Genomic DNA, 24,680 nt, shown 5'->3' on the forward strand with positions numbered 1-24,680 from the left:
CTAAACACGGCTCTCGAGTGGCGCAGCGGTCTAAGGCAATGCATCTCAGTGCAGAGCGGTGTCACTACATTCCCTGGTTCAAATCCAGGCTGTATCACATCCGGCTGTAATTGGGAGTCCCAATTGGCCCAGGTTTGGCCGGGGTAGGCCGTAATTGTAAATAACAATTTGTCCTTAACCAACTTGCTAGTTAAATAAAGGTTAAATAAAAAAACGATTGCATAAAGTTCCCTAGCGCCAAAATAACAAATCTTGTACAAAAGACCATAGAGAATAAAGTCTGAGCATTGATGAGATTGACTTAAGAGGTGAAGGCTAAGGGCTAAGTGCCATGCGTGGGCTGGGAGAAATGATTGGTAAATTCCCATAGGAGAAATGTGTGTTGGGACAGAGCATCAGTGCTCCAAAGAGAGTATGGCCTCATCATTTTATAGCCCTGTAACGTACATGTAAGTCTTGTGTTGCTTGGCCTTCGGGGAAGTTAGAGGGTGCATCTCAATAGTAAGAAAAAAAAGTGGACCACAATGGAAACAAGTCTTTCAACTTTTTTTATTTTTTATATCATTGACAGTTAATGGTATGTATCTGTTGCCGGGTGTACATTTTTTATGTATTTTAAATTGTCCACTAAAACAAAATCCTCTCCATTTCTGCACTGATCTGAAAACACAGGATAGCTGAAAGCAGTATGGAAGAGGCCTACCAGGAAGTAGTGTTTACCTAACCAGCTCGTTCAGTGCAGCTGAAGGAAAGCAGATTGGGAAAAGAAGTGACTTTAGACTATTGAGACCAGATGTGATGGCATATTGCTGCAGAATGCTGTGGTAGCCATGCTGGTTAACTGTGCCTTGAATTCTAAATAAATCAGTGTCATCAGCAAAGCTCCCCCACACCATTACACCTCCTCCTCCATGCTTTACGTGGGAAATACAACATGCGGAGATCATCCGTTCACCCACATCACATCTCACAAAGACACGGCGGTTGGAACCAAATATCTCCAATTTGGACTCCAGACCAAAGGACAAATTTACACCAGTCTAATGTTCAATGCTCATATTTCTTGGCCCAAGCAAGTCTCTTCTTCTTATTGGTGTCCTTTACTAGCGGTTTCTTTCAGCAATTCAACCATGAAGGCCTGAATCACAGTCTCCTCTGAACAGTTGATGTTGAGATGTGTCTGTTACTTGAACTCTGTGAAGCATTTATTTGGGCTGCAATTTCTGAGGCTGGTAACTCAAATGAACTTATCCTCTGCAGCAGAGGTAACTCTGGGTCTTACATTCCTGAGGTGGTCCTCATGAGAGCCAGTTTCATCATAGCGTTTGATGGTTTTTGCGACTGCACTTGAAGAAACATTTAAAGTTCTTGAAATGTTCTGTATTGACTGACCTTCATGTCTTAAAGTAATGATGGACTGTCGTTTTTTCTCTTTGCTTATTTGAGCTGTTCTTGCCATAGTATGGACTTGGTCTTTTACCAAATAGGGCTATCTTCTATATACCGCACCTACCATGTCACAATACAACTGATTGGCTCAAACACATTAAGAAGGAAAGAAATTCCACAAATGAACTTTTAACAAGGCACACCTGTTAATTGAAATGCATTCCAGGTGACTACCTCATGAAGCTGGTTGAGCGAATGCCAAGAGTGTGCAAAGCTGTTATCAAGGCAAAGGGTGGCTATTTGAAGAATCTCAAATATAAAATATATTTTGATTTGTTTAACACTTGTTTGGTTACTACATGATTCCATGTGTGCTACATGATTCCACTGAGAACTACCCAGTGACATGAGCCTACCAGACAAGCAAAATAACAATGAAACATGCATGAGAGCATCAGCTGTTCCGGACGACTGTGTGATCACGCTCTCCGCAGCCGATGTGAGTAAAACCTTTAAACAGGTCAACATTCACAAGGCCGCAAGGCCAGACGGATACCAGGACGTGTACCCCTGAGCATGCGCTGACCAACTGGCAAGTCTTCACTGACATTTTCACTCTCCTTGTCTGAGTCTGTAATACCAACATGTTTCAAGCAAACCACCATAGTCCCTGTGCCAAAGAACACTAAGGTAATCTGCCTAAATGACTACCAACCCGAAGCACTCATGTCTGTAGCCATGAAGTGCTTTGAAAGGCTGGTCATGGCTCACATCAACACCATCATCCCAGAAACCCTAGACCCACTCCAATTTACATACCGCCCCAACAGATCCACAGATGATACAATTTATATTGCACTTCACACTTCCCTTTCACACCTGGACAAAAGGAACACCTATGTGAGAAGGCTATTCATTGACTACAGCTCAGCGGTCAACACCATAGTGCCCTCAAAGCTCATCACTAAGCTAAACACCTCCCTCTGCAACTGGATCCTGGACTTCCTGACGGGCCGCCCCCAGGTGGTAAGGGTAGGTACAGTGCCTTGCGAAAGTATTCGGCCCCCTTGAACTTTGCGACCTTTTGCCACATTTCAGGCTTCAAACATAAAGATATAAAACTGTATTTTTTTGTGAAGAATCAACAACAAGTGGGACACAATCATGAAATGGAACAACATTTATTGGATATTTCAAACTTGGTAAAGGGCTTGTAAGTAAGCATTTCACTGTAAGGTCTACAGCAGTTGTATTCGGCGCATGAGACAAATAAAATTTGATTTGGTTATTTCATAGTTTTGACGTCTTCACTATGATTCTACAATGTAGAAAATAGTACAAATAAAGAAAAACGCTTGAATGAGTAGGTGTTGCAAAACCTTTGACCGGTAGTGTACATATGATTCTCATGACTTCCTATTTCCTTACATCATTTGTCTTAACAAGATAAGAACAATGCCCATATTCATAAGGCACTCCAGTGTGGGGATCATCATGATAACAATGGACTGATAAGATTACAGAAACCTCTGTAGTGGGTATGGAGGCTTTGTACATAGTAACACAATAAAATAACAATAATGAGGCTATCGTTCCTTTAGTTTATTTAGCACATTTTCTCTTACTTTGTTAAAACCCTGCATTATTGGTTAAGGGCTTGTAAGTAAGCATTTAACGGTACGGCCAACACCTATTGTATTTGGCGCATGTGATCAATACATTATTTGATTTTGATTCAGCATGGTAATGTAAAGTCCAGTTACATCCAGGGCAGGCTGTTGTTGTGGGTAAACATATTACGGACTCGTTTCTGACCCCTTGTGGACAGAGTCATACTACACTATCATAAATAAACACAAAAGAGCCAAAGGAAAGGGGGATAACTAGCAGGTTGTACAACTGAATGCATTCAACTGAAATGTGTCTTCCGCATTTAACCCAACCCCTCTGAATCAGAGAGGTGCGGGGGGCTGCCTTAATAGACATCCACATCTTCCAAGTGCAAGTTTCTTCCTGAAGTGCTTAACTCAGGTTTCCATTTGGGTGCTTCAAATTATATAGCACCATCTTACATGTATTTATTTATGCTAGTGTCTAGATCTCAGTAGCTGACAAACTCTTTCTACACACACCTAAACACAGGAAATGTAGACGGGGAGCAAATATAACATATGTTAGAACCACCGCCATCAGTCCATACATCAGTTCATGGTCCTCTTATAGGAACAATGTCAACACCAGTCTTCTGGTAGGTAAGTTTCCCAAAATTCCAACGTGTTCCATTTCCATCCTGTACCTGGGATGTCTGGGAAACCTGGGCATTTTGGAAAAGTTGAATTTTGCAACCCTACTGGATACTAGTCCCTTGGACTCTCTCATAGACACACATCTCTATAAATTCTAAATCCTCCCGGTAGATACACAACATCATTAGAATGAGACATAACTGTTTCTGCACGCTACAATAGTAAATCACGGCCTCATTCCCTGAATCTAACCTGCACCATAGACAAGAGACACACTACACACTGAAACCTGAACAGATGCTTTAACACACACACACACACACACACACACGTCAATACCAAAGACAACACTCCTACAGAGACACATCTGTTAAACTGCATGGGGTGAACAAATTAGAAAGCAAACCTGTTTCGATGTCAGACAGACAATAAGACTTTTTGGGGGAGTATCAAAATAAAAAATTAATTATGTTCAGTTTTCAACAAACTGATGTGGGATTTTATCATTAGAATTCTATTAGACTTAGGCTGCTCAAAAAGTACAGTTCTGTGTTCAACACAAGCCTGGGGAGTGTTTCTTTATTCTCATAAAATGTTCGATAGTTGAATCTGGACTCTTATAACTGACATACTACACATTTAAATCCTTGTCTCATTGATTATGGGTCTAGATTTGTAGGTACATGAGGAAAAGAAGGCCTCCGATTGGATAAGCCAGATTGTCCGGTGTGACTTTCCCTTCCGTCATTGGCTGGGTGACGGGCGGGTGGTGGGGTAGGATGGGGGAGCAGTGTACATAATTGGGTTTCTATGGCATTACCAACGAGTGTTGTTAGGGGTTCATTGCCCATAGCTGCCCATCGAAGCAGAGGAAGCCATTGTCTATAGGTATCCATGGCAATAGTTGCCAGGGTGTTGTCCAAAGCCAAGCCACAGGTTTGGCGGATGGTTTCAGCACAACATTATAGGCGCAGACACAGACATGGGCACTGGATTAGCACTGCCATGGGGCCCAGTGCCTAGCATTCCTCTGCTTTCCGACTGGGGTAAGCAGCTACTAGGCTCGGCTCCAGTGGCTGAGCCACAATGGCCGCCTCTGGTAGAAGGGGTCAACACCTTCGACTTCCTTAAAACTGAAAACGTTTACTAGGGCAAATTAACATATCTAATAGGCAATATTCCCTTAACATTACAGAACATATAGCCCCAGAGAACGCTCTTGTTCAGGCTGTTTTGAGATAGACAGCTGCTAGGGATCTTTCTAAACCTTTCAGAACGTTTATCCCCAGTGAACGTGCCTCAGTCCCGCTATGCAACGATGAAGGGTAGAGATGGATGGTGAGGGAGCAGCTAGTTGAGGTGGATGGTTTGCTTCATCAACCCATAGGTGATAAAGGCCACAGCCTGTGAGGGCACACAGCAGATGTAGTTGAGAGACAGGCCTCTGTACAGACCCTTCTTCACCCCATACTGACTGTATACAAGAGTCTTGGTCAGGGCACTGTAGAGGGAGTCAAGTGGGAAGACAAAGTTATGCTTTATTTTACAGTGCTTAGCAGGAACGTATTTATCAATTACATTGTAATATGTTAATTACATGATAATAAAATATAAAAATCAGTTAGAGATGTTTGGAAGAGGTTATTCTGCCAGTCTGTTTGGCTGGTTAATACAGACAGAGACATACACACAGGCTCGGGAATGACATCATCAGACACACAAGCCCTCATTGTATGGAGTAGAACATAGTAACTCAACAGTCTTACTCTAAGTGAGGAGGTTGTCTAGTAAATCATTACAGAGTATCAGGTGCTGGAGTAATTCCACTGCCACGGTGCAGCAGGGTGAACTGTGAAAGGCAGGCCTGGTATGCTGTAGTCTCCTTGAGGATCAACCATGTTCACTCATGACTGCACGGCAAGGCACGACTCAATAATACCCACACTCCACAAAACTCCTATTGCCAAGCGATTTTTCTGAGTATTCAAACAGGGTCCTTTTGCCTTTCAGATCGTAATACATTAGATTATATGTGCAGGGGTATATACTTTTTATTTAATAAGAGCCCTGTGTTTGGAGAGGAAGGGTTAAATGGCGCCACTTATCGACATTTGTCAGATTCAGGAAGCACCACTCCTAACCGCATCCTTCTCCAGGCAACATCTAGAGGATAGCTGGGAGAGGAGACGGAGAACAGGAGTACTCTGGACAGGAGACAGAGAAGAGAAGGGGGGAACAGGGAGAGGAGAAGAACAGGTAGAGGAGACAAAGAAGAGGTGAACAGGGAGTGGAGAAGAGAAGAAGGGAACAGGGAGAGGAGACGGAGAAGGGGGAAACAAGGAGGAGACGGAGAAGGTGGGAACAAGGAGAGGAGACGGAGAAGGGGGGAACAGGGAGAGGAGACGGAGAAGGGGGAACGGGGAGAGGAGACGACGGAGAGGTGAAAAGGGGGTGGAGAAGAGAAGAGGGGAACAGGGAGAGGAGACGGAGTAGGGGGGGAACAGGGAGAGAAGAAGAGGGGAACAGGGAGAGGAGAAGAGGGGAACAGGGAGAGGAGAAGAGGGGAACATGTAGAGGTAGAAGAAAGGAGGGTAACAGGGAGAAGAGAAGAGGGTAGGTCTTTAAAATCAATCAATTCATCAGTCAAACACCCAATTAGTCAATCAATCAACCTACTATATGGTCTGTGGACAGCTCCGGCCACCCCTTCCACAGAGCAAGTTGACGTGGGTCTACAGCACCAGCACCTCTGGGTTGTCTGAGGACGGTCGTCCCAGTATCTCTGGGAAGTCCTCAACGTGCTGAAGGTAATGAACAAGAACCCTGGAGGGAGGGAGGGAGGGAGAGCAGAGGAGGACAAAACAAATGAGGCACACAATGAAGTGGACAAAAAGTTAGTCACAACACCGTGTGTGTGTGTGTGTGTGTGTGTTCACCTGCATATGGAGTCATGCCTATAAGGGTTGGGATCAGTCCCTTGTAGAAGCCAGGGATGCCTCCTTCCTTTAAAAATTACAAATAAACACCACCACTGAGAATCAGTTAATGAGAAACACAAACACAGGTAACAGGTTGAATGTGAAACTGAAAGACAAATAAAGGGATAGGTCAGAATAAATGAAATAGCATACCTTTAGGTATATGGTCTGGAAGGCATTTCTGATGCCCGTGTAGCGATGGTGTCCTTTCATCTGGTAAGCCAGACAGGCTCTGATCACGTCAAGAGGGTACGTACATATCACTGCTGTCATCCCTGAGTAACAATAACATGGTAAGATAAAATATACTAACCAACAACTGTTGGTGTTTTGTTGAAAAATAATCAGGAGTAAGGAAGTATCTTCTCTGCATTATACAAGCCTCTGTTTGTATTTTCTGGATTCTCCCTCCCTGCCATGAAAGAGGCCCTTTCCACCACTGATCTTCTCTCACCTGCCATAGCACCGACCACGGGCCTGTGGATGTGTCCAGAGACGCCCAGCTGTTTACTGAGGATCTTCTTGTATTTGTCAAAGGCCATGAACTGGATAGCTCTGTAGGGGAATATCCTGACCATCATGGCCCCATTGCCTTTATAGAGCCCCAGGTAACCCTCCTCTCTTGGCACGACACGGAGAGTAGCTACCACACCTCGAGGAGAGAGGGAGGGGAGAGAGAGTGAAGGAGAGAAATAAGCATGAGATAATTGTGTGGAGGGATGTCATAGTTTAGTTTTCGCTGCAACCAGGTGGTAGAAGAAGGAAAACCTGTGTCAGATGTCCATGGGAGGGGTGATACATGAGTGACACTGACAAACCAACTGACATGTTTACATGTTCAGTAACACTTCCACCGCAGCAGAGTTATCCAGTTCTTACCCAGGTCTTTGTCGTGGGGACTGTTGGCTTGCAGTAAGATCTTCACTCTGTCCAGAGAAGCGATGGTGTATTTGGCATGTTCACCATCTGACTAATAAGACAATCTTAGTTACAGATAGAACAGAGTAATAGCCTCAATATAACTGGCAGATGGATGATGATACACACAAACAGTTATAGCAACAGACCTTGACCACCGTCATGTGACTTCTCCAGGCACCGTATCTACTGTATAGACAACAGACCTTGACCACCGTCATGTGACTTCTACAGGCACCATATCTACTGTATAGACAACAGACCTTGACCACCGTCATGTGACTTCTCCAGGCACCGTATCTACTGTATAGACAACAGACCTTGACCACCGTCATGTGACTTCTACAGGCACCATATCTACTGTATAGACAACAGACCTTGACCACCGTCATGTGACTTCTCCAGGCACCGTATCTACTGTATAGACAACAGACCTTGACCACCGTCATGTGACTTCTCCAGGCACCGTATCTACTGTATAGACAACAGACCTTGACCACCGTCATTTGACTTCTCCAGGCACCGTATCTACTGTATAGACAACAGACCTTGACCACTGTCATGTGACTTCTCCAGGCACCGTATCTACTGTATAGACAACAGACCTTGACCACCGTCATGTGACTTCTCCAGGCTAGAGGTCAACCGATTAATCGGAATGGCCGATTAATTAGGGCCGATTTCAAGTTTTCATAACAATCAGGAATCTGTATTTTTGGGCGCCGATTTCCGATTATTCTTTATACCTTTTATTTAACGAGGCAAGTCAGTTAAGAATACATTCTTATTTTCAATGACGGCCTAGGAACGGTGGGTTAACTGCCTTGATCAGCGGCAGAACGACAGATTTTCACCTTGTCAGCTCAGGGTTTCAATCTTGCAACCACACAGTTAACTAGTCCAACGCTCTAACCATTGCACTCCACGAGTAGCCTGCCTGTTACGTGAATGCAGTAGAAGCCAAGGTAAATTGCTAGCTAGCATTAAACTTATCTTATAAAAAAAAATCAATCATAATCACTAGTTATAACTACTAATCCAGTTTAGCAGGCAATATTAACCAGGTGAAATTGTGTCATTTCTCTTGCGTTCATTGCACGCAGAGTCAGGGTATATGCAACAGTTTGGGCTGCCTGGCTCATTGCGAACTAATTTGCCAGGATTTTACGTAATTATGACATACATTGAAGGTTGTGCAATGTAACAAGAATATTTAGACTTAGGGATGCCACCTGTTAGATAAAATACCGAACGGTTCCGTATTTCACTGAAATAATAATAATGTTTTCGAAAAGATAGTTTCCGGATTCGACCATATTAATGACCAAAGGCTCGTATTTCTGTGTGTTATTATGTTATAATTAAGTCTGATTTGATAGAGCAGTCTGACTGAGCAGCAGCAGGCTGGTAATCATTCATTCAAACAGCACTTTCGTGCGTTTTGCAAGCAGCTCTTCGCAAGCACAGCGTTGTTTATGACTTCAAGCCTATCAGCCTAATGGCTGGTGTAACCAATGTGAAATGGCTAGCTAGTTAGCTGGGTGTGCGCTAATACTGTTTCAAACGTCACTCGCTTTTAGATTTGGAGTAGTTATTCCCCTTGCGCTGCAAGGGCCGCGGCTTTTGTGGAGCAGAGGCTGTTGTCGATGTGTTCCTGGTTCGAGCCCAGGTAGGGGCGAGGAGGGGGACGGAAGCTATACTGTTACACTGGCAATACTATAGTGCCTATAAGAACATCCAATAGTCAAAGGTATATGAAATACAAATGGTATAGAGAGAAATAGTCCTATAAATACTATATTAACTACAACCTAAAACCTCTTACCTTGGAATATTGAAGTCTCATGTTAAAAGGAACCACCAACTTTCATATGTTCTCATGTTCTGAGCAAGGAACTTAAACATTAGCTTTTTTACATGGCACATATTTTTACATGGCACATATTACTTTCTTCTCCAACACTTTGTTTTTGCATTATTTAAACCAAATTGAACATGTTTCATTATTTATTTGAGGCTAAATTGATTTTATTGATGTTTTATATTAAGTTAAAATAAGTGTTAATTCAGTATTGTTGTAATTGTCATTATTACAAATAAATACAAAATAAAATAATATTTATTTTTAAATCAGCCGATTAATCGGTATCTGCTTTTTTAGTCCTCCAATAATCGGTATCGAAAAATCATGATCGGTCGACCTCTACTCCAGGCACCGTATCTATATTTGTATATAAATAATAACCTGCACATTCTGTGCCAGTCTCCCTAACCTGCATTAAAGCTAGTATCCAGACGTTTATGCAACAAACAACCAACACCGTTTCTTTCCCTCGGACATCATTGCACGCCATTTTGTTTTCCCAGAATTCTGGATGCTCCTCTCCTCCGTTTCATCAACAACACAAAAACAATAACAAATGCGCTGGGGGTGAACAGTGCTGTTTCACTTGATGCTGACTGAACAGTGGTGCTGTTTCACCTGATGCTGACTGAACAGAGGTGCTGTTTCACCTGATGCTGACTGAACAGTGGTGCTGTTTCACCTGATGCTGACTGAACAGAGGTGCTGTTTCACCTGATGCTGACTGAACAGTGGTGCTGTTTCACCTGATGCTGACTGAACAGTGGTGCGGATTTCAGCTTTAAGCTTAGTCCTGGACTAAAAAGAATCGCCATTGAGCATGCTTTTTAATCCAGGTCCAAGACAAATCAGCTTAATCTGGGTCTGTGAAACCTACTCACAAACTCATTATGCCTATATCGCTCTGCCAAGGTCTAGGTGTTTAAGTTGTCAGAACTCTGTAGACATATACCCATTTCTTCTGGATCTCTGGTGAGTTTTAATTTAGATGATAGTAGTCTGTTATTGCCAGATGAATTGCCTGCACACTATGCAGCTCATCAGAACCAGGGCTTGTGTCACTGGATGTGTACTACTGTATGTTCTGTATTGTATTTCTGCATTATCATCACTAGTGAAGTCTGCAGCCGCCCTTACCTCCGCCCTTACCTCCAGCCTTACCTCCGCCCTTACCTCCAGCTACGAAGGAGCGGACAAAGTGATAGTCCCCCTGAGTGTGGTCGGGGATCACAGGACGACCACGGGTGAGACTGCATCGTCCGTTGCCATGATGTGTGAGTTCAATCAGGACCGAATGTATCCATAACTATGCAAAGAAAAAAACACAACAGCTACATTGCATTCTCACCCAGCATTAAAAAGGACAACGCTCCACGTCATTATCAGACCAACAATATAACTTACTAACACTGACATTCTGTCTTGCCTTGAGAGGCACATAACTATGTGAGGCATAACGTCGCAACCTGTTGATCACTAAAACAATGTATAATCAATACATAATTTGGTTAGCTGGCTAGTCACGTGTCAAAACAAAACAATAGCTAGTAGTAGCTAGCTGTCATTGAAGTCGAGTTATCGTACTACCGTTACTAGCAGATGAACGTTAAATAGTCAACTAGCTACAATTTCGAATCTCTACTATTGAATGGACTGTTCAAACACTGACTCACAGTTGCTGTACTAATAACTTATATTAGCTATCTTACCCACTGCTAGGTCAACACTGTCAGATGAACAACCGTTGCAAAAAAATATCACGCCAGCGTTAGCATTTGCAGGTAGCCTCCGTCGCTTCCTGATTCCCCGAAGAAACCTGCCTAGCGGGCACTCGTGGAGACAACCTCACCGAGCGACAATTGTGAGTTCAGTTTCTGGTCACTATTTTTTGCGAGAAATGCGTAGCTAAAGAATAGCGAAATGTGATTAGGCAAACAGCAATACAAAAAACAACTGGCTACCGGTTAAATGTATGTATGAAGGGTTAAGGCACATGTTTTTATGATCACTAACAACTGGTGCCCTTCATGTGCACAGATCCACTGTCTCATGCGAATGACGTCATTGGCAAATAATAAAAACGGCATAATTAAACCATAAATGTGTCAATTAATAATATGTAAACAACTTCCTAAACACTTAATAATTTCCTACATATAGGGTCAAATAGTACTTTTGTGTAGCAGGTTAGTGTTTTTAAGGTGTTACTATTACACAGTTCTAAAACATATTTTTAAAGCAGTTATTATTACACAGTTGTAAACCATACAGAATATGAAGCAAAACATTAGCTTGTTAAAGGTTATCTAGGGTTTGAAGTAGTTTGATAGTAGTTTGTTACCTCTACTCATTAGAGAAAGTAGACAAATGCTCCATTCCAGGTTTTCCCAATGACCCTTCACTCCAGAGCTGAGTTGACTCGAGACCGTAGGTCGCGTCTGGGAGAGGAGGGAGAGAGGGCTTCCCCGAATGGATTGACACAAGAAGGATTTACGCTTTAAATGGTGTTTTATTCAGTATGGCTATATACGTGTTGATAAAACAGTATTGGTAGATTGTGTCAATGTATCAGCGTTGTAAAGAAGAGCTACTAACCAGCCATATTTTCCGTGTGAAACCAATACAATGATCGTCAGTGTCTATCAGGAGTGGAATATTATTAGCAATTCAGACAGTGCAACTGTCTCTCTGGTATGTAAAGTATTTGAGCTGCCTTTTAAAGTCAACGTGTAAATAACATCTAAACCAACAACACTTATGTTATTTGTGACATTCACGAATAGCTTAGCCAGCCATCCAATGCCACGAGTGTCAAATACTCGATATTTTTCGGACATTCGGTCAAGTGCAAGAAAATCTACTCGACGCGGCAAAAGTGTTGCAAGCTGGTTACAACATTGTCATTACGCTTCCGTCTGAAACTCGTGCAGTAAAAAAGTAGGCCGCGAGCCAAGTCCGGTGTTGTGTGGCAGCCTATACTTTTTTAAAGGGCTTCACTTCTGCCTTTTAACTGTTAAATGGCTTAGCCTAAATATAAAATAAATACCACCGCCATGCGGAAGAAGAAGGAGCGTTTGGAGATTATAGCATATTGATTAATAATACAAATATATTATTGATATTGCAATTAATCATTTATTTATAGGAAAGGGTTATTGTGTAATCTGTTAACTACATGGTAATAAGCATGTCTCTACTTCACGGATCATTGCTTTGACAAGGTGTTGTGTGTTGTAAACTGTTTAGTCGGCTAAGCCAAATACGGACGTATTTGGCACGGCAGGCCCGGCGCCATTCCTTTCGTTAAAGGGACACAGTAGGGAAAACTGCAGTAGCCTAAAGTGGGCTCACAAGGCGAGTTTATTGAACATGATCAGTTGAAAGTGAAAGACGGCTGGTAACTCGACAATCTTCAACACTATACAACTAACCCATATAGTTACACCTGATACCTCATACATGTTCTATTTGCAGTCACACGCTTCATTGCCCGAATGCAACACCATGCAGTTCAAGATTTCTAAACATCTGCTACAAATTATACAATTGGGTTCTATTATACCCAGTACATACAAAAAAAAACGTGTGACCAGGCATGTTTTGTTAGGAAAATAAAAACGTTTTCTCCTTAGTGTTGTCAGTCAAACACGGACGTGTTTGGGTGTGTTATATAATAGAGAAACAGACAGTTATTTTAACATATTTTTTTATTTTCTTTATCAATTCCCTCCAGGTCCTTGCACAGGTTTTCAACATGGTGGGAAAATAAATCAACATATGAGTGTCAGTGTAAGCCAGTAATCTACTCCCCAAAAAATTAAGGAAGAGAGAAAAAAAAGTTGAAGTTGGAGCACAGCTGAGAACAACCATTCACCTGGTTCCCATGCCGACTGCCTCATCTCTGCCCTCTCACATCCTCCACTATGCCTCCTACTCCCAAACCCCCTAAGAGACAACCCCCACCACAGACAAGGAATGGCTGCAAGGTGATACCCACAACAACAACCACCACCACCACCGCCAAGAGGCAGATCTCCAACTCCAGCAAGTTTAGAGGAAAAGCCTTTGAGAGCCCACAGTCGACACCAAAACCACCCCGAAGATCCACAACCAGGACCCAGGCCCAGCCGGCCAGAAGCCCAGGGAGGAGTGGGGTTGGCAGGCTTGGCAGTCAGGTCCCGGGGGGGTCCCCTGGTAGGGTTAACCATGCCCCTGTGCATGTAACAGGATCAGTGAGGCTAAGGAGCCGGGGTAATCCTCTGCTCCAGCATGGGGTGGGAGAGGATCCGCCGGGGCGCAGGATGTCCTTACGGGGCATGGGGTGCTCCAAGAAGTTTCCTCCCCTGACGGTAAAGCCTAGCAGGGGAGGGAAGAAAGCCAGAGGGAGGGGGGCGAGGGGAGCAAGGGGTCAGAGATGGAGCGAAAGAGGGATTGAGCAAGGACCTGAGGAGTCTGACCCTGGTAGTATAGACCCTAGTATGATTGACCAAGAGAAGGAGGTAGTCAGCCATGATAGTGAGGGCCAACCTCTTAACCTAAGGACTGAACTTGAAGACCCTTCCTGTGTTGACCAGCAGGAACCAGGAGTTGGCCATGAATGTGAGGGAAAACCTCTTAACCTGAGGACTGAACTTGATGACACTTCCTGTGTTGACCAGCAGGAACCAGGAGTCAGCCATGATAGTGAGGGCAAACCTAACCAGAGGACTGAACTTGATGACCATTCCTGTATTGACCAGCAGGAGCCAGGAGTCGGCCATGATGGTGAGGGCAAACCTCTTAACCTGAGAACTGATGACTCAGCTAGTGATGACAAACATGAAGAGTTAGTTGCCCATAATGGTGACGCGGTTGGTACTGACCCACACGATAAGCCTTTCAGCCATAGTGGTGAGGGCAAACACTCTGAGCTCAATGTCCCCATCAGTGTTGACCAACAACAGGAAAAGCTAGTCAATAATATTAGTGAGGGCAAGTCAGCGCAATTCTACCGGAGCCATGAGCTTGGTGACTCTACCAGTGATGAGAGGCAGGAAGTGTCAGTCGTCCCTAAAGGTGAAGACAAAGCCAAGATTAACCTTGGAGCTGAGCAGATTGAGATGGAGCAGAGAGAGAGAGATACTCATGCAGAGGAGCAGAGAGGAGGGGAGAGGTTGGAGAAGGACGGAAAGGAAGCAGTAGAGGAAGGAGAGAAGACTGATGAAGAAAAGAAGAAAGCAGAGGGGGAGGAGAGAGTGGAGATAGTCAAGGTGAAGGAGACCAAGGAAAGAGAGGAGAAAGACGAGAGACTGGAGAAGAGAGAGTTCAGCAGACCTCCAGACACAAGCGCCAGTATTTCTGTCTCTCAGCCCCAAAAGCCACCTCTGCAGGATGATGTGTTGATGATGCAATCACCTGTCCATCCCCCATCTGTCGCTGAACCAGCTACCTCAGACCTGGTGTCACCCCCTCTCCCTCATCCTCACCCGACCTTTACACTTCACCCTACAATGTCACATGACATTAAGGTTCTGAACCAAGGTGCAAAACTAATCCAACCTACCCAAACTGTTGAAATCCATAAACCTTTAAAAGTCCCAACTACTTTCCATGAGACATCACAGACGACCTCAGTGCACCCAGTATCACTAAGTCTCTCAGTTGCCTTCCTCAGTGAACCCCACAAGTCTCTGTGTGTAATCCCAGCAAACCCAGCACCCGGTCAGAGCCCAGAGAGCCCTGTCTCTCCAGAGGCTAGACAACTTCTCAGACCAGTGGACAAAGAGACCAAAGAGTCATCCAATCAACCCAATGTAAAATTATCTTCATCGTCTGCATCATCATCTTCAGACCTGTACACCAACGCGGAGGTCCCCATCAATGTGTCTGTACCTGACCTGGGTCCATTGTCAAACAACCACAACAATTACCCAGAAGAACCACCATCATCATCATCACTCCCATACACAAAGAAAGACGTCTTCACCACTGGGTCTGAACCAGACAAAGACATTGTATCTGTCTCTGATTGTGACCTGGGTTCTGGTCCAATGACTCACAACAAGTACAACCAAGATGAGCCACAACCCTCACTCCCAAACACAGACACAAGGTCTGAACCAAACACAGGGTCTGAACCAAACACAGATATTGCATCTGTCTCTGTATCTGATCTGGGTTCAGTGCCAAAGACCTCCTGCATCCCTAACCAGGAGAGTTCTAGCTCCAAGTTCTCATTCTCCTTCTCCTGCAGCTCTGAGAGCACCCAATCCTCCTACTCCTTCGACACTGAGTCAGAGACTGGATATGGGGAACTTAGCCCCCCTGGACACCCTAGCCTGGACCTGGGACACCTGGACGGGGCCACATCTCTGCCCCGAACCCCACGGATCATCCAGAGGAGGGAGAGGAAGAAGAGGAGTAGGTGTGGAGGGTGTGAGCCGTGCCTAAGGAAGATCAACTGTGGCCAGTGTAGCTGCTGTCTGAACCGCAGGACTGGACACCAGATCTGTAAACTGAGGAAGTGTATGGAGCTGAGGAAGAGGAGGCCAATGTCACTGCTCACACTAACATCTACTCAGGTAAGGTTTTCTCTAAGGCGTAGCGTAAACTTTAGGCTAAAACTGGAAAAGGCTGCTTATAAACTCCCTATAAACCTCATAACTTTTTAACGTTGTGTTATTCACTTGTGTATAACCATTATAAGGAGTTTAAAAGCAGACCTTAAAGTAAATTTGACCAAGTCAATTGACCCTTCTTTAGAGAATACTGTACGTGCTGAGAAAGTCACCTAACTGCAACTGACCCCAAAGCCACAGAGAGTCTAAAGCCAGCTTGTTATTGTCACTACTTCTCTAAGTTGTCATATGCCTGTGGCGATGCTATGCTATGGACTGACTGAGAGGATACGTGAGGTGTAGTCTGTTGGTCTGTGACAATTTATGGTGTGTTTGTGTGTGTGTGTGTGTGCGCGCGCTCTGGGTTCTCCAAAATATGTGGTGAAATGAAGTGGGAGGAGAGAGAGCATGTAAACCGCTGAGGATAGAAAAGAACGGGCTCAGTTGGAGAGGGTAGAATGTTCTGGACGGTGAGATTGGATTGATTTACTACTATATGAGAAATAAAAGGGTACTGTGCTTGACAACTGTGGTCAACAAAGGAGGTGACATAAGGAGGGATTCACGGGTCCCTGCGGCTGTCCTCCACCCACAGGGGCCAAAGAGACCAGGGCCAAGGGGTCTTAACCCTCTACTGTCCTCTGCTTTCCACTCTGGCCCCACGACAGCATGGAGCCTAATGTTTCATGTGTGCCAGTCTAGTCCACATAGTAAAATCGCAATAAGAGGTAATTCAACTCCCATGGATTTAAATTCAACAGCATTTTGGGGTTTATATGATCCCACCCCCATTTTCAGTTAAAACTACTCTGGTCATAGGGTTGATTATTATTACATTTATGGCCATTTCACCCTTTCAGTGTCGTTTTTAATTCACTCCCATGCAATTTTACACTTTTCTTGTGTTGTTTTGAATTAACAACTCCGTCAGAGTACATTTTTACTCTTGCTGTTTGCTTTGTAAATCCAACCACTTACAGATTGCAATGGTTTAGAATATTGTGTTATTTATCTTTGCATAGCATAAGATCAATAACAATCAATGTACATGCGAAAACACAGATGTTGAAACAAACAAATTCTAAAAAAATACAAGTTAAAAACATTAACACTGTGAATGTAACACTTCTTGCAGTGTACTTCAAAGAAGTGAAACGAGTGTGTGGATACTCCATACAGATGTAGGATCTTAATTTGATCACCCTGTTGCAGGAAAACTTGTAGTGTATTTGACATCACCTCTGGTTAAAGGGGGAATAATGCAGCTCAAGAGTTAACACAGGAACTTTATTCACACACAGGAACTTTCAGGTACATGGGGCTGTAGTGGAATGGTAGTGGTTCTGTAATGAACAGAAACAGAGGTAATGAATGCACTGTACACAGTTCAAGGTCACACTTTATTTGGATAGTCCGGATTTTCCATCTGTAGATGCTCTACAGATGGTCATACTATCAACAAACTATCTGTTCATAAGCAATTGCTTGGCTAAGGTTATAGTTAGGGTTAGGTTTAGAGTTAGGGTTACGTTTAGGGTTAGGTTTAGAGTTAGGGTTAAGGTTAGAGTAAGGGTTAGGGCTAGGGTTAGAGTAAGGGTTAAATCAAATCAAATTTTATTGGTCACATACAGTCGTGGACAAATGTTTTGAGAATGACACAAATATTAATTTTCACAAAGTCTGCTGCCTCAGTTTGTATGATGGCAATTTGCATATACTCCAGAATGTTATGAAGAGTGATCAGATTAATTACAATTAATTGCAAAATCCTTATTTGCCATGCAAATGAACTGAATCCCCCCAAAAACATTTCCACTGCATTTCAGCCCTGCCACAAAAGGACCAGTTGACATCATGTCAGTGATTATCTCGTTAACACAGGTGTGAGTGTTGACGAGGACAAGGCTTGAGATCACTCTGTCATGCTGATTGAGTTCGAATAACAGACTGGAAGCTTCAAAAGGAGGTGCATGGAATCATTGTTCTTCCTCTGTCAACCATGGTTACCTGCAAGGAAACATGTGCCGTCATCATTGCTTTGCACAAAAAGGGCTTCACAGGCAAGGATATTGCTGCCAGTAAGATTGCACCTAAATCAATAATTTATTGGATCATCAAGAACTTCAAAGAGAGCGGTTCAATTGTTGTGAAGAAGGCTTCAGGGCGCCCAAGAAAGTCCAGCAACTGCTAGGACCGTCTCCTAAAGTTGATTCAGCTGTGGGATCGGGGCACCACCAGTACAGAGCTTGCTCAGGAATGGCAGCAGGCAGGTGTGAGTACATCTGCACGCACAGTGAGGCAAAGACTTTTGGAGGATGGCCTGGTGTCAAGAAGGGCAGCAAAGAAGCCACTTCTCTCCAGGAAAAGCATCAGGGACAGACTGATATTATGAAAAAGGTACAGGGATTAGACTGCTGAGGATTGGGTTAGTCATTTCATTTTCTCTGATGAATCCCCTTTCCGATTGTTTGGGGCATCCGAAAAAAAGCTTGTCCGGGGAAGACAAGGTGAGCGCTACCATCAGTCCTGTGTCCTGCCAACAGTAAAGCATCCTGAGACCATTCATGTGTTGGGTTGCTTCTCAGCCAAGGGAGTGGGCTCACTCACAATTTTGCCTGAGAACACAGCCATGAATAAAGAATGGTACCAACACATCCTCCGAGAGCAACTTCTCCCAACCATCCAGGAACAGTTTGGTGACGAACAATGCCTTTTCCAGCATGATGGAGCACCTTGCCATAAGGCAAAAGTGATAACTAAGTGGCTCGGGGAACAAAACATCAATATTTTGGGTCCATGGCCAGGAAACTCCCCAGACCTTAATCCCATTGAGATCTTGTGGTCAATCCTCAAGAGGGGGTGGACAAACAAAAACCCACAAATTCTGACAAACTCCAAGCATTGATTATGCAAGAATGGGCTTCCATCAGTCAGGATGTGGCCCAGAAGTTAATTGACAGCATGCCAGGGCAGATTGCAGAGGTCTTGAAAAAGAAGGGTCAACACTGCAAATATTGACTCTTTGCATCAACTTCATGTAATTGTCAATAAAAGCCTTTGACACTTATGAAATGCTTGTAATTATACTTCAGTATTCCATAGTAACATCTGACAAAAATATCTAAATACAGCTAACTTTGTTGAAATTAATATTTGTGTCATTCTCAAAACTTTTGGCCACGACTGTACACATGGTTAGCAGATGTTAATGCGAGTGTAGCGAAATGCTTGTGCTTGTAGTTCCGACCATGCAGTAATATCTAACAAGTAATCTAACAATTTCACAACAACTACATTGTACACACAAGTGTAAAGGAATGAATAAGAATATGTACATATACATTTATGGATTAGCGATGGCCGAACGGCATAGGCAAGATGCAGTAGATGGTATAGAGTACAGTATATACATATGAGATGAGTAATGTAGGGTATGTAAACATCATATAAAGTGGCATTGTTTAAAGTGACTAGTGATACATTTATTACATCCCATTTTTTATTATTCAAGTGGCTAGAGATTTGAGTCAGTATGTTGGCAGCAGCCACTCAATGTTAGTGATGGCTGTTCAACAGTCTGATGGCCTTGCGATAGAAGCTGTTTTTTAGTCTCTCGGTCCCAGCTTTGATGCACCTGTGCTGACCTCGCATTCTGGATGATAGCGGGGTGAACAGGCAGTGGCTCGGGTGGTTGTTGTCCTTGATAATCTTTTTGGCCTTCCTGTGACATCGGGTGCTGTAGGTGTCCTGGAGGGCAGGTAGTTTGCCCCCGGTGATGCGTTGTGCAGACCTCACTACCCTCTGGAGAGCCTTACAGTTGTGAGCGGAGCAGTTGCCGTACCAGGCGGTGATACAGCCCGACAGGATGCTCTCGATTATGCAGCTGTAAAGGTTTGTGAGTGTTTTTGGTGACAAGCCAAATTTCTTCAGCCTCCTGAGGTTGAAGAGGCGCTGCTGCGCCTTCGTCATCACGCTGTCTGTGTGGGTGGACCATTTCAGATTGTCCGTGATGTGTAGGCCGAGGAACTTAAAACTTTCCACCTTCTCCTCTACTGTCCCTACGATGTGGATAGGGGGATGCGCCCTCTGCTGTTTCCTGAAGTCCACGAACATCTCCCTTGTTTTGTTGACGTTGAGTGTGAGGTTATTTTCCTGACACCACACTCCGAGAGCCTTCACCTCCTCCCTGTAGGCCGTCTCACCGTTGTTGGTAATCAAGCCTACCACTGTAGTGTCGTCTGCAAACTTGATGATTGAGTTGGAGGCGTGCATGGCCACGCAGTCATGGGTGAACAGGGAGTACAGGAGAGGGCTGGCAACGCACCCTTGTGGGGCCCCAGTGTTGAGGATCAGCGGGGTGGAGATGTTGTTTCCTTCTCTCACCACCTGGGGGCGGCCCGTCAGGAAGTCCAGTACCCAGTTGCACAGGGCGGGGTCGAGACCCAGGGTCTCGAGCTTAATGACGAGTTTGGAGGGTACTATGGTATTAAATGCTGAGCTGTAGTCAATGAACAGGATTCTTACATAGGTATTCCTCTTGTCCAGATAGGTTAGGGCAGTGTGCAGTGTGATTGCGATTGTGTAATTTGTGGACCTATTAGGGCGGTAAGCAAATTGGAGTGGGTGTCAGGTAGGGTGGAGGTGATATGATCCTTGACTAGTCTTTCAAAACACTTCATAATGACCGAAGTGAGTGCTACGGGGCGATAGTCGTTTAGCTCAGTTACCTTAGCTTTCTTGGGAACAGGAACAATGGTGGCCCTCTTGAAGCATGTGGGAACAGCAGACTGGGATAAGGATAGATCGAATATGTCCGTAAACACACCAGCCAGCTGGTCTGCGCATGCACTGAGAACACGGCTAGGGATGCCTTCTGGGCCGGCAGCCTTGCGAGGGTTAACACATTTAAATGTTTTACTCACGTTGGCTGCGGTAAAGGAGAGTCTGCAGGTTTTTGTAGCAGGCCGTGTCGGGGGCACTGTATTGTCCTCAAAGCGAGCAAAGACGTTGTTTAGTTTGTCTGGGAGCAAGACATCGGGGTCCGCGATGGGGCTGGTTTTCTTTTTGTTGTCCGTGATTGACTGTAGACCCTGCCACATACCTCTCGTGTCTGAGCCGTTGAATTGCGACTCTACTTTGTCTCTATACTGACGTTTAGCTTGTTTGATTGCTTTGCGGAGGGAGTAGCTACACTGTTTATATTCGGTCCTGTTTCCGGTCGCCTTGCCCTGATTAAAAGTAGTGGTTCGCGGTTTCAGTTTTGTGCGAATGTTGCCATCAATCAATCAATTCATCAATTTCTGGTTGAGGATGTTTTAATTGTCGCCGTGGGTACAACATCACAGATGCACTTCCTAATAAGCTCCCTCACCGAATCAGTGTATACATCAATATTGTTGTTCGACGCTATCCGGAACATATCCCAGTCCACATATCCCAGTCCGCGTGGAATCAGATTGGTCGGACCAGCGTTGAACAGACCTGAGCACCGGCGTTTCCTGTTTTAGTTTCTGTCTATAGGCTGGGAGCAACAAAATGGTCAGTTTTTTTTTTAACCTTTATTTGACTAGGCAAGTCAGTTAAGAACAAATTCTTATTTTCAATGACAGCCTAGGAACTGTGGGTTAACTGCCTTGTTCAGGGGCAGAACGACAGATTTCTACCTTGTCAGCTCAGGGATTGGATCTTGCAACCTTTCGGTTATTGGTCCCATGCTCTAACCTAATGTGTTGTTAACTCTGCATTTATGTATTATTTATTTTGAACGAATGCCACGAAACTAACACATACATTTGCCACTCATCTTTATGCTGACAGATATTACAGTTGACATGATGGTGGTAAGGGTAAGGTAACAAGACATCCACTACGCTGATCCTCAACACGGGGGCCCCTCCGGGGTGCTTGCTCAGTACCCTCCTGTACTCCCTGTTCACTCATGACTGCATGGTCAGTCACGACTCCAACACATCATTAAGTTTGCCGATGACACAACAGTGGTAGGCCTGATCACCGACAACGATTAACTTTTTGTGCCGGGATAACAACCTCTCCCTCAACGTGATCAAGACAAAGGAGATTTTTGTGTTCAACAGGAAAAGGAGGACCGAGCACGCCCCCATTCTTATTGACGGGGCTGTAGTGGAGCAGATCGAGAGCTTCAAGTTCCTTGGTGTCCACATCACCAACAAACTACCATGGTCCAAACACACCAAGATAGTCATGAAGAGGACACGACAAAGCCTATTCCCCCTCAGTTGACTGAAAAGATTTGGCATGGGTCCTCAGATTTTCAAAAAATTATACAGCTGCACCATCGAGAGCCTGGTATGGCAACCGCTTGGCCTTTGACTGCAAGGCACTACAGAGGGTAGTGCATACGGCCCAGTACATCACTGGGGCCAAGCTTCCTGCCATCCAGGACCTCTATACTAGGCGGTGTCAGAGTGAGGCCCTAAAAATTGTCTAAGACTCATGCCACCCTAGTCATAGACTGTTCTCTCTGCTACCGCACAGCAAGCGGTACCGGAGTGTTAAGTCTAGGTCCAAAAGGCTTCTTAACATCATCTACTCCCAAGTCATAAGACTCCTCAACAGCTAATGAAATGGCCTCCCAGACTATTTGCATTTACCTCGACTAACCCTTGCCCCCGCACATTGACTCTGTACCGGTGCCCCCTTTATATAGTCTCGCTACTGTTATTTTACTGCTGCTCTTCAATAATTTTTTATTTTTATTTTTTTACTTAACTCTTATTTTTCTTAAAACTGCATTTTTTGTTAAGGGCTCGTAAGTAAGCATTTCACTGTAAGGTGTATTCAGCGCATGTGACAATACAATTTGATTTGATTTGATGAGTTAGACTTGAGTTGTTGAAATAGCCTACCAAAATATGTCTAACACACAGCACTTGCTTGCATCCTAAAATCACCACATAACAATCCTCTAATCTAAAACATGTGGTCAACAGAAACAAAATTAACAGAGATCTCTGAAAACCTCACACTATTCTACATCCAATTATAGTGTTGTCATAGCAGGAATACTTACCTAGACCTACAAATCCCAATTGTTGAAAATGACATGAGAATGCAGATGGGAGTCTCCATCTTTCCGTAGCCTATTCAAAATGTATTTTGAATTTGAAGCATGCTGGTCAAACAGGTTATAGCCTACCTTTAGTCTAAATCAGTATTTATTAATACTGTTAAATAGGCTAGATTGTAATGTTGCTCAGTAAAATATTAGGCCTACAGAGTATTAGGTTACAGACAAAACTGAACTATTCGCTGCTCTCAGTCAGGCTATGATCATTACATAAAAAATCCATCCTGCTCAAATATTTGGTCAGCAGAAATAAGAAAACGTCATAATGTTCTCCGTCATACTATAGGGATGTCATGAAAATATTAAGCTGTACAACACAAATCAATTATTTTAGATACAACCGAAAATGCATGTTAAATTTCACTGCCATACACGTCAAAACAATTTTGTTGGCTTGCGCCGCAATAAAGCTGCATTTTTCATCTTTCGGATAAATTTGGGTTGGATACAGACCAATTTGGGTTGGCTACAGACCCATTTGGGTTGGATACAGACCCATTTGGGTTGGATACAGACCCATTTGGGTTGGATACAGACCCATTTGGGTTGGATACAGACCAATTTGGGTTGGATACAGACCCATTTGGGTTGGATACAGACCCATTTGGGTTGGATACAGACCAATTTGGGTTGGATACAGATCCATTTGGGTTGGATACAGACCAATTTGGGTTGGATACAGACCCATTTGGGTTGGATACAGACCAATTTGGGTTGGATACAGACCCATTTGGGTTGGATACAGACCCATTTGGGTTGGATACAGACCCATTTGGGTTGGATACAGACCCATTTGGGTTGGATACAGACCAATTTGGGTTGGATACAGACCCATTTGGGTTGGATACAGACCAATTTGGGTTGGATACAGACCAATTTGGGTTGGATACAGACCAATTTGGGTTGGATACAGACCCATTTGGGTTGGATACAGACCAATTTGGGTTGGATACAGACCCATTTGGGTTGGATACAGATCAATTTGGGTTGGATACAGATCAATTTGGGTTGAATACAGATCAATTTGGGTTGGATACAGATCAATTTGGGTTGGATACAGACCAATTTGGGTTGGATACAGACCAATTTGGGTTGGATACAGATCAATTTGGGTTGAATACAGATCAATTTGGGTTGGATACAGATCAATTTGGGTTGGATACAGATCAATTTGGGTTGGATACAGATACATTTGGGTTGGATACAGACCAATTTGGGTTGGATACAGACAAATTTGGGTTGGATACAGACCAATTTGGGTTGGATACAGACCAATTTGGATCCAATTTTTTCTCAGCTCAGATATGTTTTTGGTCAAATCTGGTCAACCTTGTATCCGAATCGGACATAGATTTTCTAAAACAATGACCGGATCCTGTTTGGGTCGGGTAAGGAATTTAACGGATTCAATTAGGTTTGGATCTCAATTTTGGGATCCGAGAAGATCTCTAGCTTGCTGCTGTCTCTGCAACTGCTTGAAGGATACTGAGAGGTGTGTGACCTGGAGAGTCAGAAGGGTGTCGACCCCTACCAACTGCCATAGCAACTGCCATGTCAACCAATCAGGGCCAAGTCACACAG

General features: G+C 44.0%; 2 protein-coding genes across 38 annotated transcripts in view; one reads left to right on the forward strand and one right to left on the reverse strand.

The window, feature by feature from the left end:
• Nucleotides 1-2,976: 2,976 nt before the first annotated feature.
• LOC110530770 (mitochondrial coenzyme A transporter SLC25A16) lies at nucleotides 2,977-11,545 on the reverse strand. Of its 35 annotated transcripts, none has more exons than XR_016497639.1 (9): nucleotides 11,105-11,456; nucleotides 10,569-10,701; nucleotides 7,493-7,539; nucleotides 7,068-7,256; nucleotides 6,767-6,888; nucleotides 6,572-6,638; nucleotides 6,312-6,458; nucleotides 5,684-5,839; nucleotides 2,977-5,039 (listed from the first exon to the last, which is right to left on the reverse strand). XR_016497639.1 is itself a non-coding variant. In XM_021614050.3 (8 exons), the coding sequence occupies exons 2-8, from the start codon at nucleotides 10,649-10,651 to the stop codon at nucleotides 5,129-5,131; spliced, it is 672 nt and encodes a 223-aa protein (XP_021469725.2). In that variant the 5' UTR covers nucleotides 10,652-10,701; nucleotides 11,105-11,545; the 3' UTR covers nucleotides 2,977-5,128. The 35 variants fall into 35 exon arrangements, 23 of the variants coding, with proteins under 23 accessions (XP_021469725.2, XP_090098915.1, XP_090099011.1 ...); XR_016497638.1 differs by having other exon boundaries at nucleotides 7,068-7,265; nucleotides 11,105-11,455; XR_016497662.1 differs by having other exon boundaries at nucleotides 7,068-7,265; nucleotides 7,493-7,583; nucleotides 10,557-10,701; nucleotides 11,105-11,455.
• Nucleotides 11,546-11,769: 224 nt separating this feature from the next.
• Nucleotides 11,770-24,680, forward strand: part of LOC110530841 (methylcytosine dioxygenase TET3) — a 70,292-nt gene continuing 57,381 nt past the window's right edge. For 2 of the 3 annotated variants that reach the window (XM_036987128.2, XM_036987143.2), the window contains exons 1-2: nucleotides 11,788-12,086; nucleotides 13,129-15,955. In XM_036987128.2, coding sequence (XP_036843023.2) covers nucleotides 13,319-15,955 — 2,637 coding nt within the window. In that variant the 5' untranslated portion in view covers nucleotides 11,788-12,086; nucleotides 13,129-13,318. Of the gene's footprint in view, nucleotides 12,087-13,128; nucleotides 15,956-24,680 lie in introns of all 3 variants that reach the window. The other variant, XM_036987134.2, reaches the window with a different exon arrangement.

This window comes from Oncorhynchus mykiss, chromosome 1 (genome assembly GCF_057628025.1).
Source record: "Oncorhynchus mykiss isolate SJ-2025 chromosome 1, ASM5762802v1, whole genome shotgun sequence".
NCBI classification, from domain to species: domain Eukaryota; kingdom Metazoa; phylum Chordata; class Actinopteri; order Salmoniformes; family Salmonidae; genus Oncorhynchus; species Oncorhynchus mykiss.

Excerpts from the sequence above, each read along its gene's own strand:
- LOC110530770 (XM_021614037.3), bottom strand. The coding sequence starts at position 10,651 with ATGCAGTCTCACCCGTGGTCGTCCTGTGATCCCCGACCACACTCAGGG. Across the intron at positions 6,639-6,766 it reads TCCAGACCATATACCTAAAG|GAAGGAGGCATCCCTGGCTT; the intron begins GTATGCTATTTC and ends TAATTTTTAAAG. Across the intron at positions 6,459-6,571 it reads AGGCATGACTCCATATGCAG|GGTTCTTGTTCATTACCTTC; the intron begins GTGAACACACAC and ends CCCTCCCTCCAG.